At 36.0% G+C, this 21,575-nt stretch overlaps 1 protein-coding gene across 1 annotated transcript; it reads left to right on the top strand.

The window, feature by feature from the left end:
* Positions 1-20,426: 20,426 nt before the first annotated feature.
* Positions 20,427-21,004, top strand: LOC131439023 (uncharacterized). Its single transcript, XM_058609503.1, has 2 exons — positions 20,427-20,704; positions 20,762-21,004. Exons 1-2 carry the CDS (start codon positions 20,483-20,485, stop codon positions 20,924-20,926), a joined length of 387 nt encoding a protein of 128 aa, XP_058465486.1. The 5' UTR covers positions 20,427-20,482; the 3' UTR covers positions 20,927-21,004.
* The last annotated feature ends 571 nt before the right edge of the window (positions 21,005-21,575 follow it).

The raw sequence follows: 21,575 nt of genomic DNA, 5'->3' as shown, positions 1-21,575 counted from the left end.
GTTCTGTTTCGATTGACTTGAAAATTTGATCGAACATTCTTGAAATTTCTTATCATGACAAAATACAAAGAATAAACATCCAGTTCGCTTTCACATCTCATCCAAGTCAGTCGATAAAACAAAACTGCTTACGTTCGGGACGAAAGATACCAAGTACAGTATTGTGTAGTGAACAATAGAACGACCTCGAAATGAGTGAACCAAACGAACAAAAGCTACCGCCAACACGAATGAATACAATTGTTGTTGACTTCAGGCAGTGCAAAATTCGACCTTCGATACGAGAACTTGAAGGTTTGTTTAAGGAGCAAATGCATCTTGACATTAAACGTGTGCATTTACTTCAATGCAGTAAGATGAATAATGTTGTTTACATCCAGTTTTATAAAGAGTTGGATGTAATTCAATTCGCAAAAGACAATAATAATGGGCATTATGTGGAGCACGAGAACATTAAGTACAACATTCCAGTATATATGGAAGATAGTGCTATAGAAGTGCGTGTGCATGATCTTCCCTCAAGCGTCACCGATTCTTATCTTCGAAAAACTATGTCCCAATACGGAGAGATCCTCTCTATCGAGTAGAAGAACTTTTCCCCCGGTATTCTAAATGGCGTACGTTTGTGACTTTCGGTCAGGATACAAGAATTCCGTGCAAATCACTTGTTACCTATGACAATCAGATGGCCACATGTCAATATTGCCAAAAAGCTGTTCACTACGGTAAGCGATGTGATAAACTGGACAAGGAGACAACCACACCAAAGGACAACGGTGCTTCCCCAAGCAACCCCAGTACACCTGTGACAGCCACCAACAACAATGAAGCATCCCCTTCAACGAAACCATCCAACATATCCCCTATAGAACAAAGTACACCAGCTGCAGTAAACAACGTACCCTCCTACTAACCAGCAACTGCAACCAATGTACAACAAGGCGCATCTACAGCAACTAGCAACGAGCCCAAGACTTCGATCAATAGCTCAATAACTCATCTCCCTTTAGAAAAAGGGTGACAACGAGATCCAAAAGTAAAAAAAAATTGTTAAGTAACAAAAATGTAAGCAAATCGGCCAGAATAAAAATTTTATTATAAAAATAAAAGAATAAATATGATTTGTTACACCCTACGCGCTTCCCAGAAAAATAAATTGTTTCAATCGATTGTATAGACAATAAACTTAAAACGTGTTTTTATCAAAAGCAGGTTTTGAAAGTCCGTGTCCATCGTCATTCAAAAACTACTTCACCAATTCTTTTTCAAATATTGCGCAAAATCGCTTTTTGACTTTAAATAACCACCAAAAATTTTATATATATATATATATATATATATATATATATATATATATATATATATATATATATATATATATATATATATATATATATATATATATATATTTATAGGGTCCACCAAAATCACTACGATTTTTTCATATTTCTGCTTAATTCGCCTTGCTCCACATTGGGAATTGATTCACATTCCTTGGAAATTAAAATAATAATTTAAGAAAAACAGCTACAGACACTTCTGATATGTTCACTACTGTGCTCCTAATTTCATCTCAAAGGTTATATATTCATCCTATCGTTGGTCCTTTATTCATCCCATAAATTAGCAACGGCGACAGCAATCAAAACCAAAATATTGCACTATTACACTCTCAGGTTCAAAATGTCAGAATTTTCCTTAAAAAGGGCCTAATGCCAACTATGACACAACACACGATATTTAAAAAAAAAACAGTTAGGAATCATTTCGACGTTTTAAATTTTTTGGATCGTTTTTATTACCTTTCGTTTCAAATTTAAAATTCTACTCTGCAGTTAATTTGGAGAACTTAAAAAAAAAAACAAAAAAAAAGAATTGTTACTATTTAGGCATTAGCCCTTCTGAAAACAAAATACAGAATCAGAGATGCCATTCATACATATTTATCTGTGTTGTAGAGATTTTTGCGTTCGCGTTCATTAAATCAGATTACAGATTTTCTAAATTTAGCACAGATTTGTAAAGGTTCATAAAAAGTGAGAAGTAAAACGTTAGACTTTTCTCTCTGAGTATCTATTAGTATTTGATTGCAGTACTTCTTTAAAAGTTTATTAATCAACGGACAAATCACATGTTAAAATGGAAATCTTTTGTGCAAATGTTTGATGATGAACACTGATAAACATTTATATTAATATTTAACACCAATTTGAATTTGATTTGAATTTGAATTTGATTCATTTTATTAGTGAAAACAGATAGAGAAAATACATATTTTCTATGAAAATATCTGGCATCTCTGTGCACAGCCGATGAAACACACACATTTAACAGTGTTATGGTGACGTATAGCGGAAAGAAACCAGTGCTACTAGATTTGCCACAATGGTTATTTGATTAGTATTTAACACGCTCTATTTGGTAACATTATGAGAAAACTTGGCAACCTTGCGATACGAAATGAGATAGAAACAAAGCGCAATCAAGTGAATTAAGTCCAAATTTTCATCCCATATTTTTCATTGCTTTATTTCTTATCAGGTAATTTCAGAAGTCCTTAATCGTTGAATAAACAAGTGGAAAGTGAACATTACTAGCTATAAAGTCATCCAACATTGAATAGTTGTGTAATTATGTGAAATAATAATCATTTTTGAGGCGAATCGATTAGTAAATATACAGAAACATGATGAATTGTAAAACTTCAGACGAAAGTGGTTCCTAAATCAAAAAGTGAGTTTGTTTTAAATGAAAAAAGCGATCGTTGAAGGTTTTTTAACTATTTTTTTCAATTGGAAAGTTTGACAAAACCTAGAATAAATGTTTTAAAACGTTCCACAGTTTTGTTCAGGTACGTTTGAAGATATGATTAATGTTCAAAGTTATGAGGTGAAGGAATGAGATGGAAATTGAAGCTGAGATGAAATAGGGAGCCCTTACCCTAAAATTTAGGGGTCTAGAAAAACATCTACTTTAAGTATACTGCTTTGATTTGTTGACTTCTGATTAGTCTGCACTGAGATACAGTGGACACCGCAAATCATGATTTCTAAGAAATACTTCTTCACAGGCTTCCTCAAAAAAGTCCTTATTTCTCAAAATATTTTTTCAGGAAAATACTACGGAATGTTGTTTGATTAATGATTTGGATTATGCAAAACATTTGAATTTATTTTATTGAACGATGGCTCTAAAAATATTCGCGAAAAGAGTGTTTTTTTCGTTCAACCGTTAGGAGTCGGATCCGGATTACGAGTCTTGTATATGATAATAACACTTTTCATTTGAATCTAAGTTTACGAAAATCGGCTCAGCCATCACTGACAAACGGCAGTGAGCTTCGTTAGGGAATATTGAATCACTTTTTTCGGTATTCACAGAACCGGAAACGCGGTACACTCAAAGTAGATTCGATTGGACGTAAACTAATAAGGCACACATACTGGAATGGCTTATAGCAGGCGCGTACCCAGAAACGGAGGATGTTTTCATAATATAGGGGAGATCGGGGCTAAATCAGACACTTTTATAAATTGAAAAAAAAACATCCATTAAAACTGTTTTTTTACCCACATCATTTCTACCGCGTCACCTTCAAGTGCGTTTACAAAGTAGGTTTACAAGATATTTAAGCTGTCAGGTTCAACCACTTGTCCGGTCTAGCCCCTCCGAGAAATTTAAGTGAGTTCCGATTTAGAGTTCTTTTGTCACTGTTTCCGGTACTTTAGGAACTGGAAACTGGAGACCGGTATAATTAAAGTGAGATTATTTGGTCATCTACTAATAAGATTTACAAAACAGTATTATGAACAATTTTCAAGGAAATTACTGCTCTTCACGTGGTCATTTATGAAAGGACCCAAGTAGCATGTTAAGTTGCTGTCCTGCATTTTTCTACTGATTGTGTAATTTATCAAGTCAGTTCATATTACTTTTCTGGTAACTGTTGTGTTATGGAAAAAGCGCAATTTTTCTGTGTTGTGCGACATATCTCCAAGTTCATCCGTTATTACGAACTTTTATTCACAACGATTGTGCAACTGATACAAAAACTCATGCCTCGATCCCATCACAAAGGCAGTAATGAAATCAGTGAAAAAACAATTGTGAAACTCGTGAGAACTACTACGTAATGTAAACAAGAAATGGAATGACGTTTACAAAAACATGCAAACTTAATTTTAAATGAATAAGTTTCACATTTGATTTTCAATACAACTGCTCTTAACACAAACATAGATCTTGTAAAATAATCTGCACATGAAAAATGATAAAGCTACATATTGTAGAATTGATCTTTTGTGTTTTTGTAATTCAAAATCGACAACGAACTGCATTTTTATGGTGAAACATGTATCCGTACGGCCGAAATTTTCAAGCGCCTTTGAATTAACGCGTTTTTAATGGTTGTGCACCAATTACTGTGAAAATAACAGTCTATTATTTTTAATGAGAATCATCGGAATGGTATTTAAAATATGTGTATTCAAACTTTCTTAAAATTTTCAGACGATTTTGATCAAACTAATGTGTAATTAAACCTGAAAAATCTCGAAATGAATTTTGCTTGAATGTTTTCCAACATGGCATCGATGGTAACAGTGAGTTGAATAGAGAATGGTTCACCCAACGTAATGACATATATTATCTAAATGACAGAAAACATTAACATGTTAATATTTCGGAAAGAAATTCTCTACGTTTTGTTTTTTATCAGTTTTTGTCTTCTAGTTAAATTAAACAATGATACAGTATAGTCATTTATCTTAGAGGGCCCGACTTTTGTGATACGCACTGTAGATATTATTTTGGCAAATCCGTGTGCTGGAGTTGCAAAAACAAGTTGCACAAGCGGTAATATATAACTATGGGAGTAACTATGATGACATTAACTTTTCGTTCAATATCTTTGAAAGTGATGTCAGGTCTGCTTATTTTTTTCGCGAGATGAAAACCGAATACAATTTATCTGATTGATTTTTGTTTTCATTGCGTATGTAACGCTGTATTCCTGCAACTTTTATGATAATAATGTCATGTCTGCAAGTTTTGTGTTCAATTCAAACAGATCAATCTTGCACAACTTTTTTGCCAGTTTTGAATTGTATATCATTGTTTTTTCTAAAACTGCACACACTGAGCTAAAAATTCATGAGGCAGCCAAAACTATGCGGACTCAGCAGAAACATATTTTTTACAGCAAGGCTAATCATTTTTGCCTTGCGTAGAGCATCAATCATTTCACTAATTTTTCTTCCACAAGAGATTTATAGCAATTTCGACGTATATTGTGTCCGCTACAATTATGACAGCCGTTTGGAAAGTTTTTGATAAGTTGCACAATTGTTATAGTTACTCCCGTTTCACATGACGATGTGAATTTTTTTGCAGAACTTTAGTGAAACATAAACAAGTTGGTGATTTACTGCACAATTGTTTTAGATGTACTTAAAATTGTACTACAGTGATTTTTTCGGTAGTATTGTGAAACTTAACAGTGATAAGTTGCACAGTCAATTTTAAAATATTTAAAAATCTTTCTGAACATATCTAACATAAATAACATTTCTAAATCAATTGTAAAACATCTTGAAAGTTCAATAAGTTACATTTGCTACTTGGGGAACACCCTTACAATCAAAATCAAATTTTCGCTCTAATCACTCTGTAATTTTCCGGGTGGGCGGTTCAATGAATAGGGCGCTGGTCTTTGCAAGCCAGTTGCCGTATGTTCGAACCCCGTCGTTCGTAGTGTCAGTAAGATCGTTGTACTAGCCATGCAATGATTCTGTACGCTAAGAATCGGCTGAGAAGTCTGTTGAAACAGAAGAGCCAATTTCTACAAAAGGAATGTAATTCCAAGACTTTGCTTTTTTACGTAAAATCCTCAACAGATTGGTGTTTCCGACAAGCCTGAATGAAAATTTCCAATGCTGATGCATATAAACGGATCTATGCTTTCTCTGCGGATCCACTTCTCAAAACTTATGTATTTTGGTTTATTTTTTATAGAAATATCGAAATCTAATGTGCAATTTTTGAATATCTGCAAGTCTGCAATCGCCATCGAAATTTTTAAAAGGACCTTAAACTTCAATTAACAAATCCTACTTGATGGCACAGAGAGTCGCCATCTTAGGTTGGAAAAGGTAAAGTGGAAGTTGCCGATTCGGGCGGCCAATTCATAAGTACAGTTCAATCATTACAAAATACTCTTGTATGTTTTATAGTTTATTGAGCGAGAATAAAATATGATAGCTTTTGTTAATATTCGCTGCAAAAAGTTAGTGAGATGATGGGGGCTTAGGCTGGAAAATAGTTCAATGTGTTTAACCACGTTTTATTGAAAAGAAATATTTTCAGAACACAACTTTGAACTAAATCCATTTACAAGCCACCGTTTTGCTCGTAAATGGAGATTCCAGTATTACGACAGAAAAAGGTTACGCGGCTATTTTTGAATCTCTTAATTGACACCCAGCCGCGTGTAGTGAAGAACAAATCACCAAGATAAGAGGCATTTTTACACTAATCAAATTAACGTCGAATGTTGATCCGTACAAAATTAATGGTTTGCCATACTGAAGACATGCATAATAGTACAAAATTTCATCCCGATCGGAGAAAGTCGATTCTGAGTTTACCACCATTTCAGCTGTTAATTTCTGGAATTACTTAGCTATTCAAACCGTCCTGTCAGGAAAGAAAATGTCTTCGATTCGTTTGACCAATCATTTTGATCAACACCTTTGAACCAAATCGCATTCCGCTGAGTGGCGGAACATTCATTATCGATCTGTGTGCTTTCTCTTTCTATCTCAAGACCTAAGATGCTGAATAAGCCAGAAGCTATTTTCCTGTTCAAAGTTTCTCCCCCAGTTGTCAGAGGGCCGCAATCTTGCTTTATCTCAAGGTTTCTTAGCGGTGGGAGTAGAAGGCTGTCGTGAATGGGGTCGGACTGAAAGAAAACGAAAGAGGGTGAAAAATTTGCTGCACGAACGGTCGCTGAGATGTTACCTCAGTTCAAGTGTCGTTTTCGAGACTGCACAGAGCTAACAAGGAGGAAAATTTATGCGGCAAGCTCTCATCTTACTGGCATCATAGGATTTTGTCAACAGTCTGGTACGGGTAAACGCAGAGCTCGGCACGTTGCATGAAGGTGGGAAATGGATTTTGGCCTAATTGGAAAATGATGAGGAGTCATTTTGTCTAAATATTTTCCATTAATATATTTTCAATTTGGTTCACTCATTAGCAAGGGCTTCGGTTGACTTATCATGTTTGTTAGACTTATGAAACGGGGATAATTCGGGGCAACATTTTCGGGCCATGAGGTGAAGAAACTTTGCTCGAAATGGAGCGAAACTTAACAGCTTATGAAAACAATGTCGTCAAATGCATTACAGCTACTGTAGCAAATCGAAAAACTGGTTTTCACGAAAGTATTTTGATTTGAACAAAAACGCGGAAATAACTGCTGTTCCATAAAAAGTCTGTTCGGTCCTGCTCGTATTGTAATTTCAATTTACCCTCGTTGAAAACTGTTCCTTTTCACAGTAACGGTCCATCTCGTGAGAATCATGTCCCAGGTCGAAGAGTTCATGGCTTGTTCCCAAAACAAAATTAGAGAAGAAAAAAAAAACTATCCTATAATTGAAAACTCGTTTTCTTTTCACCGGATAGACGACCATCAGAAGATTGTTTTCTTTATGAGGGAATGCATTATTGGAGAGAGTGAGAGACTGAAAAAATATATATAAAAAAAAACAAAAATCCATATGCAAATGAGATTTCGCCAATGGTGTCATGGAAGGGTTAAACGGTCGGAGCCTGTCATCGAGAACCAAGGAGTCGGATGTCGCGATGGATATTTTTCGTTTCCTACGGGCACCCCGGTTACCTGCGCACCCGTAAACAAAAGAAGATCGTCCAACTTCACTTGGGTGTTGAGACGGATTGTTTCGTGAACTGTGAACTTAATTGAAAGGACATCCGATGTAGGGATGCTTGAAAATAGTTGGGAGAGAAGCTACGAGCTCACCATCAGAAGCCAGAAACTCACCATCATTCATATTTTCTAGCATCTCGAGGACTTCCGCCCCTTCCAGCGCCGAAGAATGCACACACGCGAGACCACCTCTCATGAGGTCGCGGGTTGTCGCCGTCTGGCACAGCGAAGATAGACACGCCAAGGTTGAAGATTGCCTTTCTTTCCGGTTCGTAAACAGCTCGGGGCATGTTAGTTTTTTGGACAGGTATCTACGTTCCTGCGTTGACAGCCCGGGGAACGCCGGTAAATCCTTTCTTCCGTTTCGCGAAGCATCGTAGTTTTTTCGTCGTCGTTGTTGTTGTTGTTGCTGTTGCTGTGTTTTAATTGAGATCACACTAGAGCAATTCTTTTGAAATGGGTAAAAGAAAAACTCCAACTGATCGGAACCGATGAAACCGGTTTTCATGAGAGAAACCAATGCGCCAAAGGCCAAGAATGAGAACTGAATAAACGGAAATAATACCTTGAATGGCGGAGACCAGCACGGTGGGATGCAAATGGGTATGCCGAGAAGGACAAAGCGATGGAAAAATCAAGGTGTCGGTAAGCCAGAGCAATTTGTCTTCGGGTATAATTCATCCTTGGTTTGTCCGATGGGTGCGCTTTCCGTGGGAAACGAATGGGGTTGTGGCAGGATTCTAAAGCGACAAGGTCTTATAACTTTAAGAGTAAGGTTGATTGTTGAATTATTACCTACAAACTGCTAAATTAACAGGTGGGTTTTGTTGGGCCACTGGATGCAGCATACGAGGGACGTACATACAAAAATGAACAATAAACAAATATACAGTTTGTGAGGTGTTACGCGACAGTAGAGCTAGTTTTTTTTCAGACAATAACCGGAAATACGTTCATACAAAGAATGGTTCTGTTGGCTGCTCGATACAATGTTTGAATTGAAATAATAGAACATTTGATTATTGTTTGAGAATATGGCGATTTAAATTCGTCGAAAGAAGAATAATTTCTAGTTTGAACAATAGTTTCTGGTAAAAAAAAGACGGCAGGGTCATGTCAGAGACATAACTGGATGACGTGAATACTGTCATGCATTTTCCATACATCCGAATATCGATAATCGTGCGTACTAGCTGATTGATTGTGGGAAGTTTGCAAATTTTCAATGCGTCACTTGCGTTACTTGTAGCGGCACAGTTATAAGCAGAACACACGAGAGCAAAAAATTACGGGGTTGTGTAGGGAACAAAACAAATTAAATCAAAAATGCAATGTTCAAATTTATTCATAAATTTAAAAAAATCGGTTTTAGCCATCTAGGATATCTAAATCTAAGTTGGGAATTAACATTGCAATTTCAATAACTTACTTGTCGAACCCGTCTTGGAAATACAAATTGTATAGCGATTTGAAAGAATATCAACAAACCGAACAAAATAATTCTATCAGTTCGCTTTCACATCTCATCCAAGTCATTCGATAAAACAAAACTGCTTACGTTCGGGACGAAAGAAACCAAGTACAGTATTGTGTAGTGAACGACCTCGAAACGAGTGAACCAAACGAACAAAAGCTACCGCCGACACGAAAGAATACAATTGTTGTTGACTTCAGGCAGTGCAAAATTCGACCTTCGATACGAGAACTTGAAGGTTTGCTTAAAGAGCAAGTGCATCCAGTTTTATAAAGAGTTGGATGCAATTCAGTTCGCAAAAGACAATAGCAATGTGCACTATGTTTCCGCAGGGTTCGAGCGTAGCTCCAATCTTGTATAATATTTTCACTTCTGATCTTCCAAATCTACCCGTTGGTTGTCAGAAATCGCTATTCTGTGACGACAGAAGTCTGTTAGCCACAGGTAGAAATCTAAGAGTGATCTGCAGTCGCCTACAAAGAAGTTTAAATATTTTCAGTGATTATCTGTCAAAATGGAAAATTAAACCAAATGCAGCAAAAACGCAATTAATTATTTTTCCTCATAAGCCAAGAGCTTCTTTTCTTAAACCAAACAATAATCACATTCTTAAATTGAATGGCTTGGAATTGACATGGTCTGATCAAGCTAAATACTTAGGTTTAACGTATGACAAAAAACTCACTTTCAAGGATCACATTGAAGGAATCCAGGCAAAGTGTAATAAATATATTAAATGTTTATATCCTCTTATAAACAGAAATTCTAAGCTCTGTCTAAAAAACAAATTGTTAATTTATAAACAAATTTTCAGACCAGCCATGCTTTATGCAGTACCAATTTGGTCAAGTTGTTGTTCCACCAGGAACAAAACGCTTCAAAGGATTCAGAATAAAATTCTGAAAATGATTTTGAAGCGTCCTCCCTGCTTTAGTACAAATGAGTTACACAGACTCACAAATATAGAACCATTAGATGTAATGTCACATAATATTATAAGCAAATTCCGGCAAAAATCGATGCAATCTTCAATTGAATCGATTCGCTTTCTGTATTTGTTAGTAAGTTAGTATATAAGTTCCTTTTCCCCATTACACAATACAAGTAGGTTTAGAATTTTCCCTACACAAAAATCTCAGAATTGCTGAAGCAAATGATGTCCTCATGGTACCAACCAAATCATATATATATATATATATATATATATATATATATATATATATATATATATATATATATATATATATATATATATATATATATATATATATATATATATATATATATATATATATATATATATATATATATATATATATATATATATATATATAATAGGGCTGAAAAGTCACCACTTGTGGCTGAACACCCAATTTAAATCTTAATAATTTAATTGAACTCATATTCCATTAAATAGTTATTTAAAAAATGTGTACTCTATGTGGAGCACGAGAGCATTAAGTACAACATTCTAGTATATATGGAAGATAGTGCTATAGAAGTGCGTATGCATGATCTTCCCTCAAGCGTCACCGATTCATATATTCGCAAAACTATGCCCCAATACGGAGAGATTCTCCCTATCGAAAAAGAAAAGTGGAAGAATTTTTTCAACGGTATTCTAAATGGCGTACGTTTATTACGCATACACTTGAAGAAGCCTATACCTTCTCATGTGATTTTCGGTCAAGATACAAGAATTCTGTGCAAATCACTTGTTACCTATGACAATCAGATGGCCACATGTCAATATTGCCGAAAAGCTGTTCACTACGGTAAGCCATGTGATAAACTGGACAAGGAGAAAACCACACCAAAGGACAATGGTGCTTCCTACACACCAACCCCAAGCAACCCCAGTACACTTGTGACAGTCACCAACAACAATGAAGCATCCCCTTCAACGAATCCATCATCATCCCCTATAGAACAAAGTACACCAGCTGCAGTTAACAACTTACCCTCCAACCAACCAGTAACTGCAAACAATGTACAACAAGACGCATCTACAGCAACAATTCCTTCAAAAATTCATGAGAAATGGTAAAATATTATTCACTTATATACTGATATGATATCCATTTCACAAACTAGATATTTTTAGTGAACATCTCGCTAACCAGTTGTAATTCCATATGAAAAAACAACTTCTTTGAATATTCTTCAGTTCTTTTATATTTATTTATTTATTTTATTTATTCATTTTGGAGCAGGGAAAGCCCGATGGAGATGAAAGTTGGCAATCTCTCTCTCTCTCTCTCCAGCAGGCATAAAACCTCCTCATCATTTGTATCAACAGATTACAATGATCCAACAGATACATTTGGGCTTAACACTAACAATTAAAACTTAATCTATAACCCTAGCTATAACTAGTTGATGACACTAAGCATTACAGGGCAGTAATAGCGATCTTGCTTAAAAGGTGAGAGAGAACAAAAAAGTGAATAGGTAAATGATATATTTTATTAATGGATATATATTGTTAGAATTAGCTATGTGAAGTATTGTCATCATGCTAAAGGTTTTGATCTGTAACAAAGCATTTCGCTATAGACGAGAAATCAATTATAAGAGCATTTTGGTTATAAGTTGAATGACTAAATTCATCGTCTTAAACAACATGCACAAATATATCTTTCTCATATTCGTCAATTAAAAAATAACTCATGGTTTATAACCATCTAGTCCGACTGGTACAAGAAGAAGAGGAGTGATCTCAGAAGCGTCCGTGCCTTCAGTGGCTGGCGACGAGCAGCCATGGACCGAGTTATGTGGAGACGTATTCTTGATACAGCAAAGGACACCACAGGTCTATAGCTGTTAGGTAAGGTAAGGTAATTATAACCATCAATAATTCGTGCATGTTGTACTGACGAACAAACGTGTAACCCGTAGACTGTCTCTCCGATCCTGATATGTACTAGTAACCATCTCTATCGAACCGCGCCTAGTGCAATTTTCTCCGAAAATAACTGCATAGATGACGAGACGAGCCACGAACAAAGTGCCTCTCAATCCTCGCAGGATCCCATAGAAAAAAGGTGACAACGAGATCCAATACAAATTTTTTTTTTAAAGTCGGCTCAATCGGCCACGTAAAGCTTGTACGCAAATAGGCCTGAAGGAAAATATCTTTTTAAATAAAAAAATATATTTCGAAATTTCAGCAAACGCATTTGCTGATGTCGGGATAATTGTTAATCACCGATAAGTTCAGCACAAGATTTTGCCAATTTGGCCGATATATCAGTAAATCTACTTAACAAATCTCGGAAAACATTATATTGATTACTGAGCAATCAGCAGAATTGTGTGTTGCCGATCTGTCTCGGCATTTTACTTTACCGAGCTCGAGAATTGGGTTTCAGTGCGTGAGTTTCGCGGTGGTCAAAAATTCAAGTTTGCAGCGGTTACATTGAAAAAGTGTCAAAGCTACATCAAATGGTGTTGGATGAACGGAAAGTGAAGGTGCGTCAACTAACAGCTATGTCACAAGGATTATTACTGAACGCACATGCCTACTGGGTGCCAAAACATGCCTTTATAGCTTCGAAAGAACGAGCGCACTTCGAAAGCGAGTTTGGCTGTACTGATGAAGACTCAGTTGGACTTTTAGTACCGGGTAATAAGACTAGTTTGGCTGAATGGTCTTTAAATGCACCGTAACAAAAATGACTGAGCTCTCATTAACCTACACACTCTGTCAAATAGACGAGAAATTCTTTACCGGCTCTTCGTTTTCGATTTATCGACAAATAACATCGATTGCCCCATGCTATTCGAAAGAATTAATTTCAATTCTTCGGGTAAATCATTTGGTAGAGTGGACCTTTTTCGATGCCTAATTTATCGTATATAATACGACCATAATAATTCAAATAGTGGCTTGTTATTGCCGTTTCGAAAATGTAAAGCATCGTATCACGGAAACATAAGTGTTTAGTTACACAGACAAAGTTTATGCAATTGGCTAACTCTAATCGGGTACAATGAAGAAACATAAACGTAATTACTTATAATCTTATACTTCTGGAACCAGAAGTCGGATTTGGGTGAAACTGCATAGAAATCCGTGAAACCTTTCAACCTTTTATTATTCGAAAATTTGACTGATTTAGTGAAAATCACTACATATTTTTGACTAGTACAACACTTTTTGTAGGAATTTTTATTTTTCGACTATATACATTTGAAAAAAAATGGAATGTTAAGCCCTTATCAAGAGACAGTCTAGATCAATTTTGGAAAACTTAATCATCATAGCTTTACGTAATTTACGTGATAATCGGGGGTTCGTAAATCAAATGATGACGTAAAAATAGTTTACGTTATACTTCATAATCAAAAAAGAACCGGAATTTTATTAAAAAACGTGATTAATCCACCTAGCAGTGAGATGATACCTATTGGATATTCTTAGATGTTATAGTTCTCATGACATTATTTTAATGATCGTCGTTTTAAACGGCAAATTGAGATTTTTATCACTCATTACCCTGTAATGCCGAAACTGCAAATCGTATCGAATTTCAATCTTAACGCGTGACAATCGATTGAACATTCCATGAGCAGTCGAAATAAGTTCCACTTTAGAGTTTTTCGTCATTATTTATGGTACTTCCAGAGCCGGTATTCAGGAACTAGCATAACCCAAAATGATTCGAATAGCCTTAAATCAATACGCCAAACAATTTACATCTTCTATATCGGAATGAATTTTAAAAACTCATCATCTGTAATTCCAGAATCGGATAAAATTCACCAATTTTGTATGGGACCTTAAGTCCGGATTTGTATTTTGTATGGGACTTGAATTTTTGTTTTTGAAGTTCAATTTGGCGAAAATGATCGAAAAATTTTGAGAAAATGGTTGAGCTTTGAGAAACGATTCGATACTGGAACCGGAATTCTTAAAATCGGTGTAGCCGAAATCAGTTAAATTCACCTAAGGAGTGAGAAATTGTAGTGCGAATTAAAATGTGGTGGTACATTCCGAATCCAAAAACAAATACCGCTTAAACTGATATAAATTAATTTGGTAATCGACTATCCAAATCTGCCAACCCGACAAACCTGATTAATTTATGTGAAATGGACATTTTTATACTAATCACCCTGTATCTCCCAAACCAGGAATCGGATCTGACTAAAATGTAATATGTTTTATAGGATTTTAAGACCTCTCATTTGAATCATAGTTGATTCTTAGATTTCATTTGAATCTTAGATCGGTTCATCCATCTACGAGAAAAATGAATTGCATTATTTTAATTTCGTTTCACATATCATCGTGTGGTTCCGCAATCAGAAGTCGGATCCAAACGTAATTCAGGAACCTTGTTTGGGAGTATACTACTTTTCATATGAATCTGAGTTTGTAGAAAACGGTTTAGCCATCTCCGAGAAAATTGAGTGAAATTATTTGTCACACACGCATTTGCTGATCTTGACGAACTGATTCGAAAGGTATATGGGTGTTATGTTTTTCCAGCATTTATTGCTGTAATTAGTTTAAAGCAATATAATTATGGAATTGCTTTCAACTCGAAAATTCTGCCATCATCTGGTTTACATATTCGAAAGATTATGTTGCCAAAAACGAACCGTGCTAAAATCGGTCCGAGGCAAAATGTCATGAAAAATGATGCTGTACACAGTCTTTTTGGTACTTAGAAACAATTGTGTGTAGCAGTATAAAAATCGTGTTTCACGTTGCTCCCAAGCATTCCTTTGCCATACAGCGCTCAAAACTCCTACTGCTGGAATAGGAAGAAAAGTCGCTTATACAAAAATGTCGATATCTCCGTTGAAAATGGACGGATTTTATTAATCTATGGCTTGTTGGATTGGTATTACCGTGCGGAATCTAAGTCTGGAAACATATTTTGTTTTCAAGGTCAATTGTGACAGATACTGTCAAAAAACTAAAAATTTTGACATAAAACTTCGTATAACTCAAAAAGTAAACATCCGATCTCAAAACCATTCAATAGCGTTCTGGGTGACGGGGAGGCCTTTCATTTGCGACTAGTTTGATCAAAATCGGTCCAGCCATCTCTGAGATCTCGACCTCTTAGTTGACAACACACATACAGCCACACACACACACACACACACACACACACACACACACACACACACACACACACACACACACACACGGTCATTTGTTCAGTTCGTCGAGCTGGATCGATTGGTATATGACATTCGGCCCTCTGGGCCTCGGAAATTTTTTCTAAAGTTTGAGCGAATTCTATACCTATTATATATAGGGCAACGGCTCCCTATTTCATCTGAGCTCCTATTTCCATCTCATCCCTTCACCTCATAACTTTGAACATGAATAATATTTTACAACCTACCGGAAGCAAACTGTGAAATGTTTTAAAATGATTTGAAAAGCTATTGTCACACTTTCCTATTGAAAGAAATGGTTTTAAATTCTTCGGTGATCGTTTTTTTCATATAAAATAAACTCACTTTTCAATTTAGGACACACTTTCGTCTCAAGATTTACAGTTCGTCATGTTTCTGAATATCTACTAATCGATTCGTCTCAAAACATGATCACTATTTCGCACAATTACACTACCATTGAATGCTGGATGACTTCATAATTAGTTATGTTCACTTGCCACTTGTTTAGTTAACGATTAAAAACTTCAAAATTTACCCGACAAGCAATAAAAGTCTTCAAAAATATGAGATGAAAGTTTTTCACTTCGTTCACTTGATTGCGCTTTGTTTTCATCTCATTTGGTTTCGCAAAGTTGCCAAGTTATCTCATAATGTTACAAAACAAAAATTGTTTATCTTCTTCAAATTATCATCAAAAAGTATGTTTTTGGTATCCGTGACATTAGTTTATTTATATTATTGATATTAATATTTCAATAAAACTGTTTATGCTTCGAATATTACCAGAAAGAACGTGTTAAATACTAATGAAATAACCATTGTGGCAAATCTAGTAGCACTGGTTTCATTCCGCTATACGCCAACATAACGCTGTGAAGTGTGTGTGTGTTTCATCGGCTGTGCACAGAGATGCCAAGTATTTTCATAGAAAATATGTATTACTTTGCATAGAAAATCTATATCTGTTCTATCTGTTTTCACTAATAAAATGATGTTAAAAGATAGTTCTTTAGATCTCCGTAAGTCATTGCCCCATTAATTAGATAATTCAACGAGTAAATTTTTTACCAATAATAATAATGTGGAAAAATCCTGGTGGATACGGTTGCATCGTTTGAGTTGTATATCTGGCAGCGGTAAGGCAGTCGTTCACCAGAATGTCTGCAAGCCATATTTTTTCCAGCTGGCAGCGTTTAGTCAGCCATCTGGTAGCCATGCGAATGCGGGTGAGAGTGTAATAGTGAAATATTTTGTTTTGATTGCTGTCGCCATTGCTAATTTATAGGATGAATAAAAGATCAACGATAGGATGGATAAAAATCCATTGAGATGAAATTAGGAGCAGAGTAGTGAAAACATCATTAGTGTTTTTAGCTGTTTTATAAATATTAGCTGAATTTTCAAGAAATGTGAATCAATTTTCATCGTGGAGCAAGGCGAATGAAGCAGTAATATGAAATAGTTACAGTGATTTTAGTGGCTAAATCGGGGTTTGAAGGCGACGTCCTTACAAATGAGATGAAATAGGGAGCCCTTACCCTATATATATATATATATATATATATATATATATATATATATATATATATATATATATATATATATATATATATATATATATATATATATATATATATATATATATATATATATATATATATATATATATATATATATATATATATATATATATATATATATATATATATATATATATTTATATTTATATATATATATATATATATATATATATATATATATATATATATATATATATATATATATAAAGGGTGATTTTTTAAGAGCTTGAGAACTTTTTTAAACAATAAAACGCATAAAATTTGCAAAATCTCATCGGTTCTTTATTTTAAACGTTAGATTGGTACATGACATTTACTTTTTGAAGATAATTTCATTTGAATGTTGACCGCGGCTGCGTCTTAGGTGGTCCATTCGGAAAGTCCAATTTTGGGCAACTTTTTCGAGCATTTCGGCCGGAATAGCCCGAATTTCTTCGGAAATGTTGTCTTCCAAAGCTGGAATAGTTACTGGCTTATTTCTGTAGACTTTAGACTTGACGTAGCCCCACAAAAAATAGTCTAAAGGCGTCAAATCGCATGATCTTGGTGGCCAACTTACCGGTCCATTTCTTGAGATGAATTGTTCTCCGAAGTTTTCCCTCAAAATGGCCATAGAATCGCGAGCTGTGTGGCATGTAGCGCCATCTTGTTGAAACCACATGTCAACCAAGTTCAGTTCTTCCATTTTTGGCAACAAAAAGTTTGTTAGCATCGAACGATAGCGATCGCCATTCACTGTAACGTTGCGTCCAACAGCATCTTTGAAAAAATACGGTCCAATGATTCCACCAGCGTACAAACCACACCAAACAGTGCATTTTTCGGGATGCATGGGCAGTTCTTGAACGGCTTCTGGTTGCTCTTCACTCCAAATGCGGCAATTTTGCTAATTTACGTAGCCATTCAACCAGAAATGAGCCTCATCGCTGAACAAAATTTGTCGATAAAAAAGCGGATTTTCCGAATGGACCACCTAAGACGCAGCCGCGGTCAACATTTAAATGAAATTATCTTCAAAAAGTAAATGTCATGTACCAATCTAACGTTTAAAATAAAGAACCGATGAGATTTTGCAAATTTTATGCGTTTTATTGTTTAAAAAAGTTCTCAAGCTCTTAAAAAATCACCCTTTATATATATATATATATATATATATATATATATATATATATATATATATATATATATATATATATATATATATATATATATATATATATATATATATATATATAAGGTAAAACGCAAAATTTCAATTTTTAATAAATTTCTTCATTATCGCTTTCAAAGTACTCTCCTCCTGTGCCAACGCTTGATCCAATTTTCCATACAAGTTTTATAGGCCGCCGAAGGTATGGCCTTTAGTTCACGCAGCGAATTCTCTTTTATGGTGTCTATGGTCTCAAAACGCGTTCCCCGCAATGGCAATTTGAGTCTGGGGAAGAGAGAAAAGTCACACGGGGCCATTTTTGGAGAGTGCTTGGTTGATGATATTCGATGAATGTGGGGTCACTATCTGCGTTGGAAATCATCTCTTTGGCCACATCAACACGACGCTGTTTTTGAATGAAATTCAGCTTTTTTGGCACCAGCCGAGAAGCGACGCGTTTCAGACCCAAAACATCAGTTAAAATGTGTTCGGCTGATCCATAAGAGATGCCCAACACAGCAATCTCTCTAATCGGTACAGAACGATTTTGCAACACGATTTGCTTCGCCGATTCAATGTTTTCTTCTGTAACAGATGTTGTTGGGCGGCCAGGGATCTCATCATGATCCAAGCTAGTACGACCACCTTTGAAGCGTCTATACCACTCGTATGCCTGTGTTTTTCCTAGACACGATTCACCAAAGGCCTTATCTAACATTTTCAACGTTTCGGAACACTTAAATACATTTGCAACACAAAATTTGATGCACGCACGTTGTTCTAAATTTTCATCCATTATAAAAATCGCCACACGAAAATTTTTCAACTTCTTTGTATAGACGCCAAACAAAAACTAATCTTACGATATGCGTCAAAATTTGACAGAATGTGTATAAAAGTTTTGCCAACGTTGAGAGAATAAAAGTTTACCGATTGGACAAGCGTGGGAATTTTAAAATGAAAGTTCCGGTTCTTTTTTGATCATAAGGTTAGGTTCTTTGGAATTTTCAACGTAGAAAAAGTTTTACTTATGCATATGTATTATTGGATATGCATAATATATTGGATAATTATGGAGCGAAATTTACTAGTATTTACAGGAAAAGGATGTTCTAAGAAGCATAAATTTCCAAGATGGTGACTTCTTGTTCTTCGATATTCGTTACAAACCATCAGCATATGGGTATTTTCGGAACGGGTTTGATGAGTAAATGTAGGAGGACGATATTTGAGGTCGTTCCGAAATCCAAAATGGTGGCTTTCGGCTATTCCTTGAAACCCCTTACATTTTTGAAGCAATAGCATAATATTTGCGGTAGATCTAAATTATAGCCGGATTTAGTAAAAAACAGGATCAAAATACCAGTCAAATCAGTTTCAGATGATCAAGACTGAACAACTGCACTAAATAAAGCGAAACTCTGGATATAAAAAACTGGAGCAAATGGCTATACCAAAGTTATCAAAGGCGCACCGAGAGTTAGATACATAAGCATAAATCAGGAAGATTATTCATTTTTTTCTGTGGTCCTCTCCAGTAACCATATCCTGAGTACGGATATTCACTAATCTATAAGCGTTCAAAATGCTGCTAGTTTCGAATTTGTAATTGACACACAGCTCCATATCGTGAAGAGTAAGATATTTTCAATGCCAAAAAAAATGAAAAATTTCGGTTGGTGTGCACTTAAACAGTAAACATCCTTTATTGAAGTCGAATCTATACAATAACAAGATAGTTTGCATAGTCTGGTTTGAATTTATGTAAATTACGAGTGCTTCGTTTAAGTTCGTCGAACAATATGTAACATGTACGCAATGTTTTCGTTCTATTTACAAATGATAAGATTCGGAAATTTGTTTCATACCTATATCAGTGATGCACCACTGAAAAATCGGACCGCACCTTGAAATTGATTTCATTGCACTGACCTTCGTTGTTTCGAAAAACTGCCATCCACGTTCGTTCCCATGATATGCACCTTGTGAAAGATCAGACCTTTCACCAATCCCGCCGAAAAATAACCGAAAGCGAAAGAACAAATAATGTTCCCCAAGAGACCTTTCTTTTTGTCCCAGATTTCCGGGACTCGTCAGAACAAGTTTTCATTCCAGAAAGCGTTAAACATCCAGTGGATTCTTTCATACAGTTAAAAGTAGTGAACGGATCCAGATCGTCAACGTCAACGATGAGTAAGTGCTATACGGCTAGAGTCGACTGGTTGTGGATCATTTCTATCCTGCTGCTGAACGTGAGCCTATCGCATCAGTGGGGATTTTGGTTCGGTGGAGGTCAAACCGGTGAATTGAGCGCTTTCGGAGGAGCAATCGGTCCGAACGACATTCTATGCGCCAAGAAGCTGATCGGTCGGGGGACGAAACTACCGATCAATATTCCGTTCTCCATATCGGTGAGTTTCGGAGTTGGTATAACGAACTACACAAAGCTGATGATTCCAATCTTGCAGATTCCGATCCGGGCTTACTACGCTGAAGCAGTCGAGTACGACAGACGGGGATTTATGGTGGGCATAAAAAATGGCGCGTTGAACACCAACTCTATCACTTTGTTCATTTCTGGACCTAGGACACTGCCGTATTTCGTAATAGTCGATTTCTACTGTACCCCTTAGCGAATTGTGTGTATGAAATTGCAAACTGACCTACTCTAATAAAAGGCTATTAATCGACCCTCGGGATCGAGCGTCCGGCTTGTTTCTGTTTTTTTTTGTGAATTTGTGAATGTAGGTCATCGTGAAGTGAAAGGAACCTGTCTCGTATGAAAAACAATAACAACAAAAAAACACACACGTGTAATTGAATCACGCTGACCCTCTTTGCGGGTCGGACCGGGGATGCACCGATATTGCATTTCTCCCTCGTTTGCGAAGGATCAAAACTCAACCCTTTTTCTGTGCAACGATGAAACAAGATCCGTTGTCCAAGGATGCGTCGCCGCCGGTCGCGATGCACAGTAACTTCATTAGTATGCATGCGGAGCTAAACGAATAAATCCTGTCTCTGGTGAGCGTGGCGGAAGTTGTTTGTGGTGATGCATCTGTTGGTTGGTGAAGCAAGTACCATGAAGTGACAGGTGTACTTGGAAGAGTGTTGCCAAAAGCGGCTTCTCCCATTCCTGAAGGCTCACGACAGTCCGACGTTGGATTTGGTCGGATTTTGCATTATGCCACTACACGAAGGACGTACTTAAGGCGAATGATGTCGATTTCATGCCGAAAGTTCTGAACTCGAATACTTTGGAACTGTGCCTAATAAAAAAAA

This window comes from Malaya genurostris, chromosome 3 (genome assembly GCF_030247185.1).
Source record: "Malaya genurostris strain Urasoe2022 chromosome 3, Malgen_1.1, whole genome shotgun sequence".
In the NCBI taxonomy this organism is placed as follows: domain Eukaryota; kingdom Metazoa; phylum Arthropoda; class Insecta; order Diptera; family Culicidae; genus Malaya; species Malaya genurostris.
This window is presented reverse-complemented; position numbering and strand designations above follow the sequence as displayed.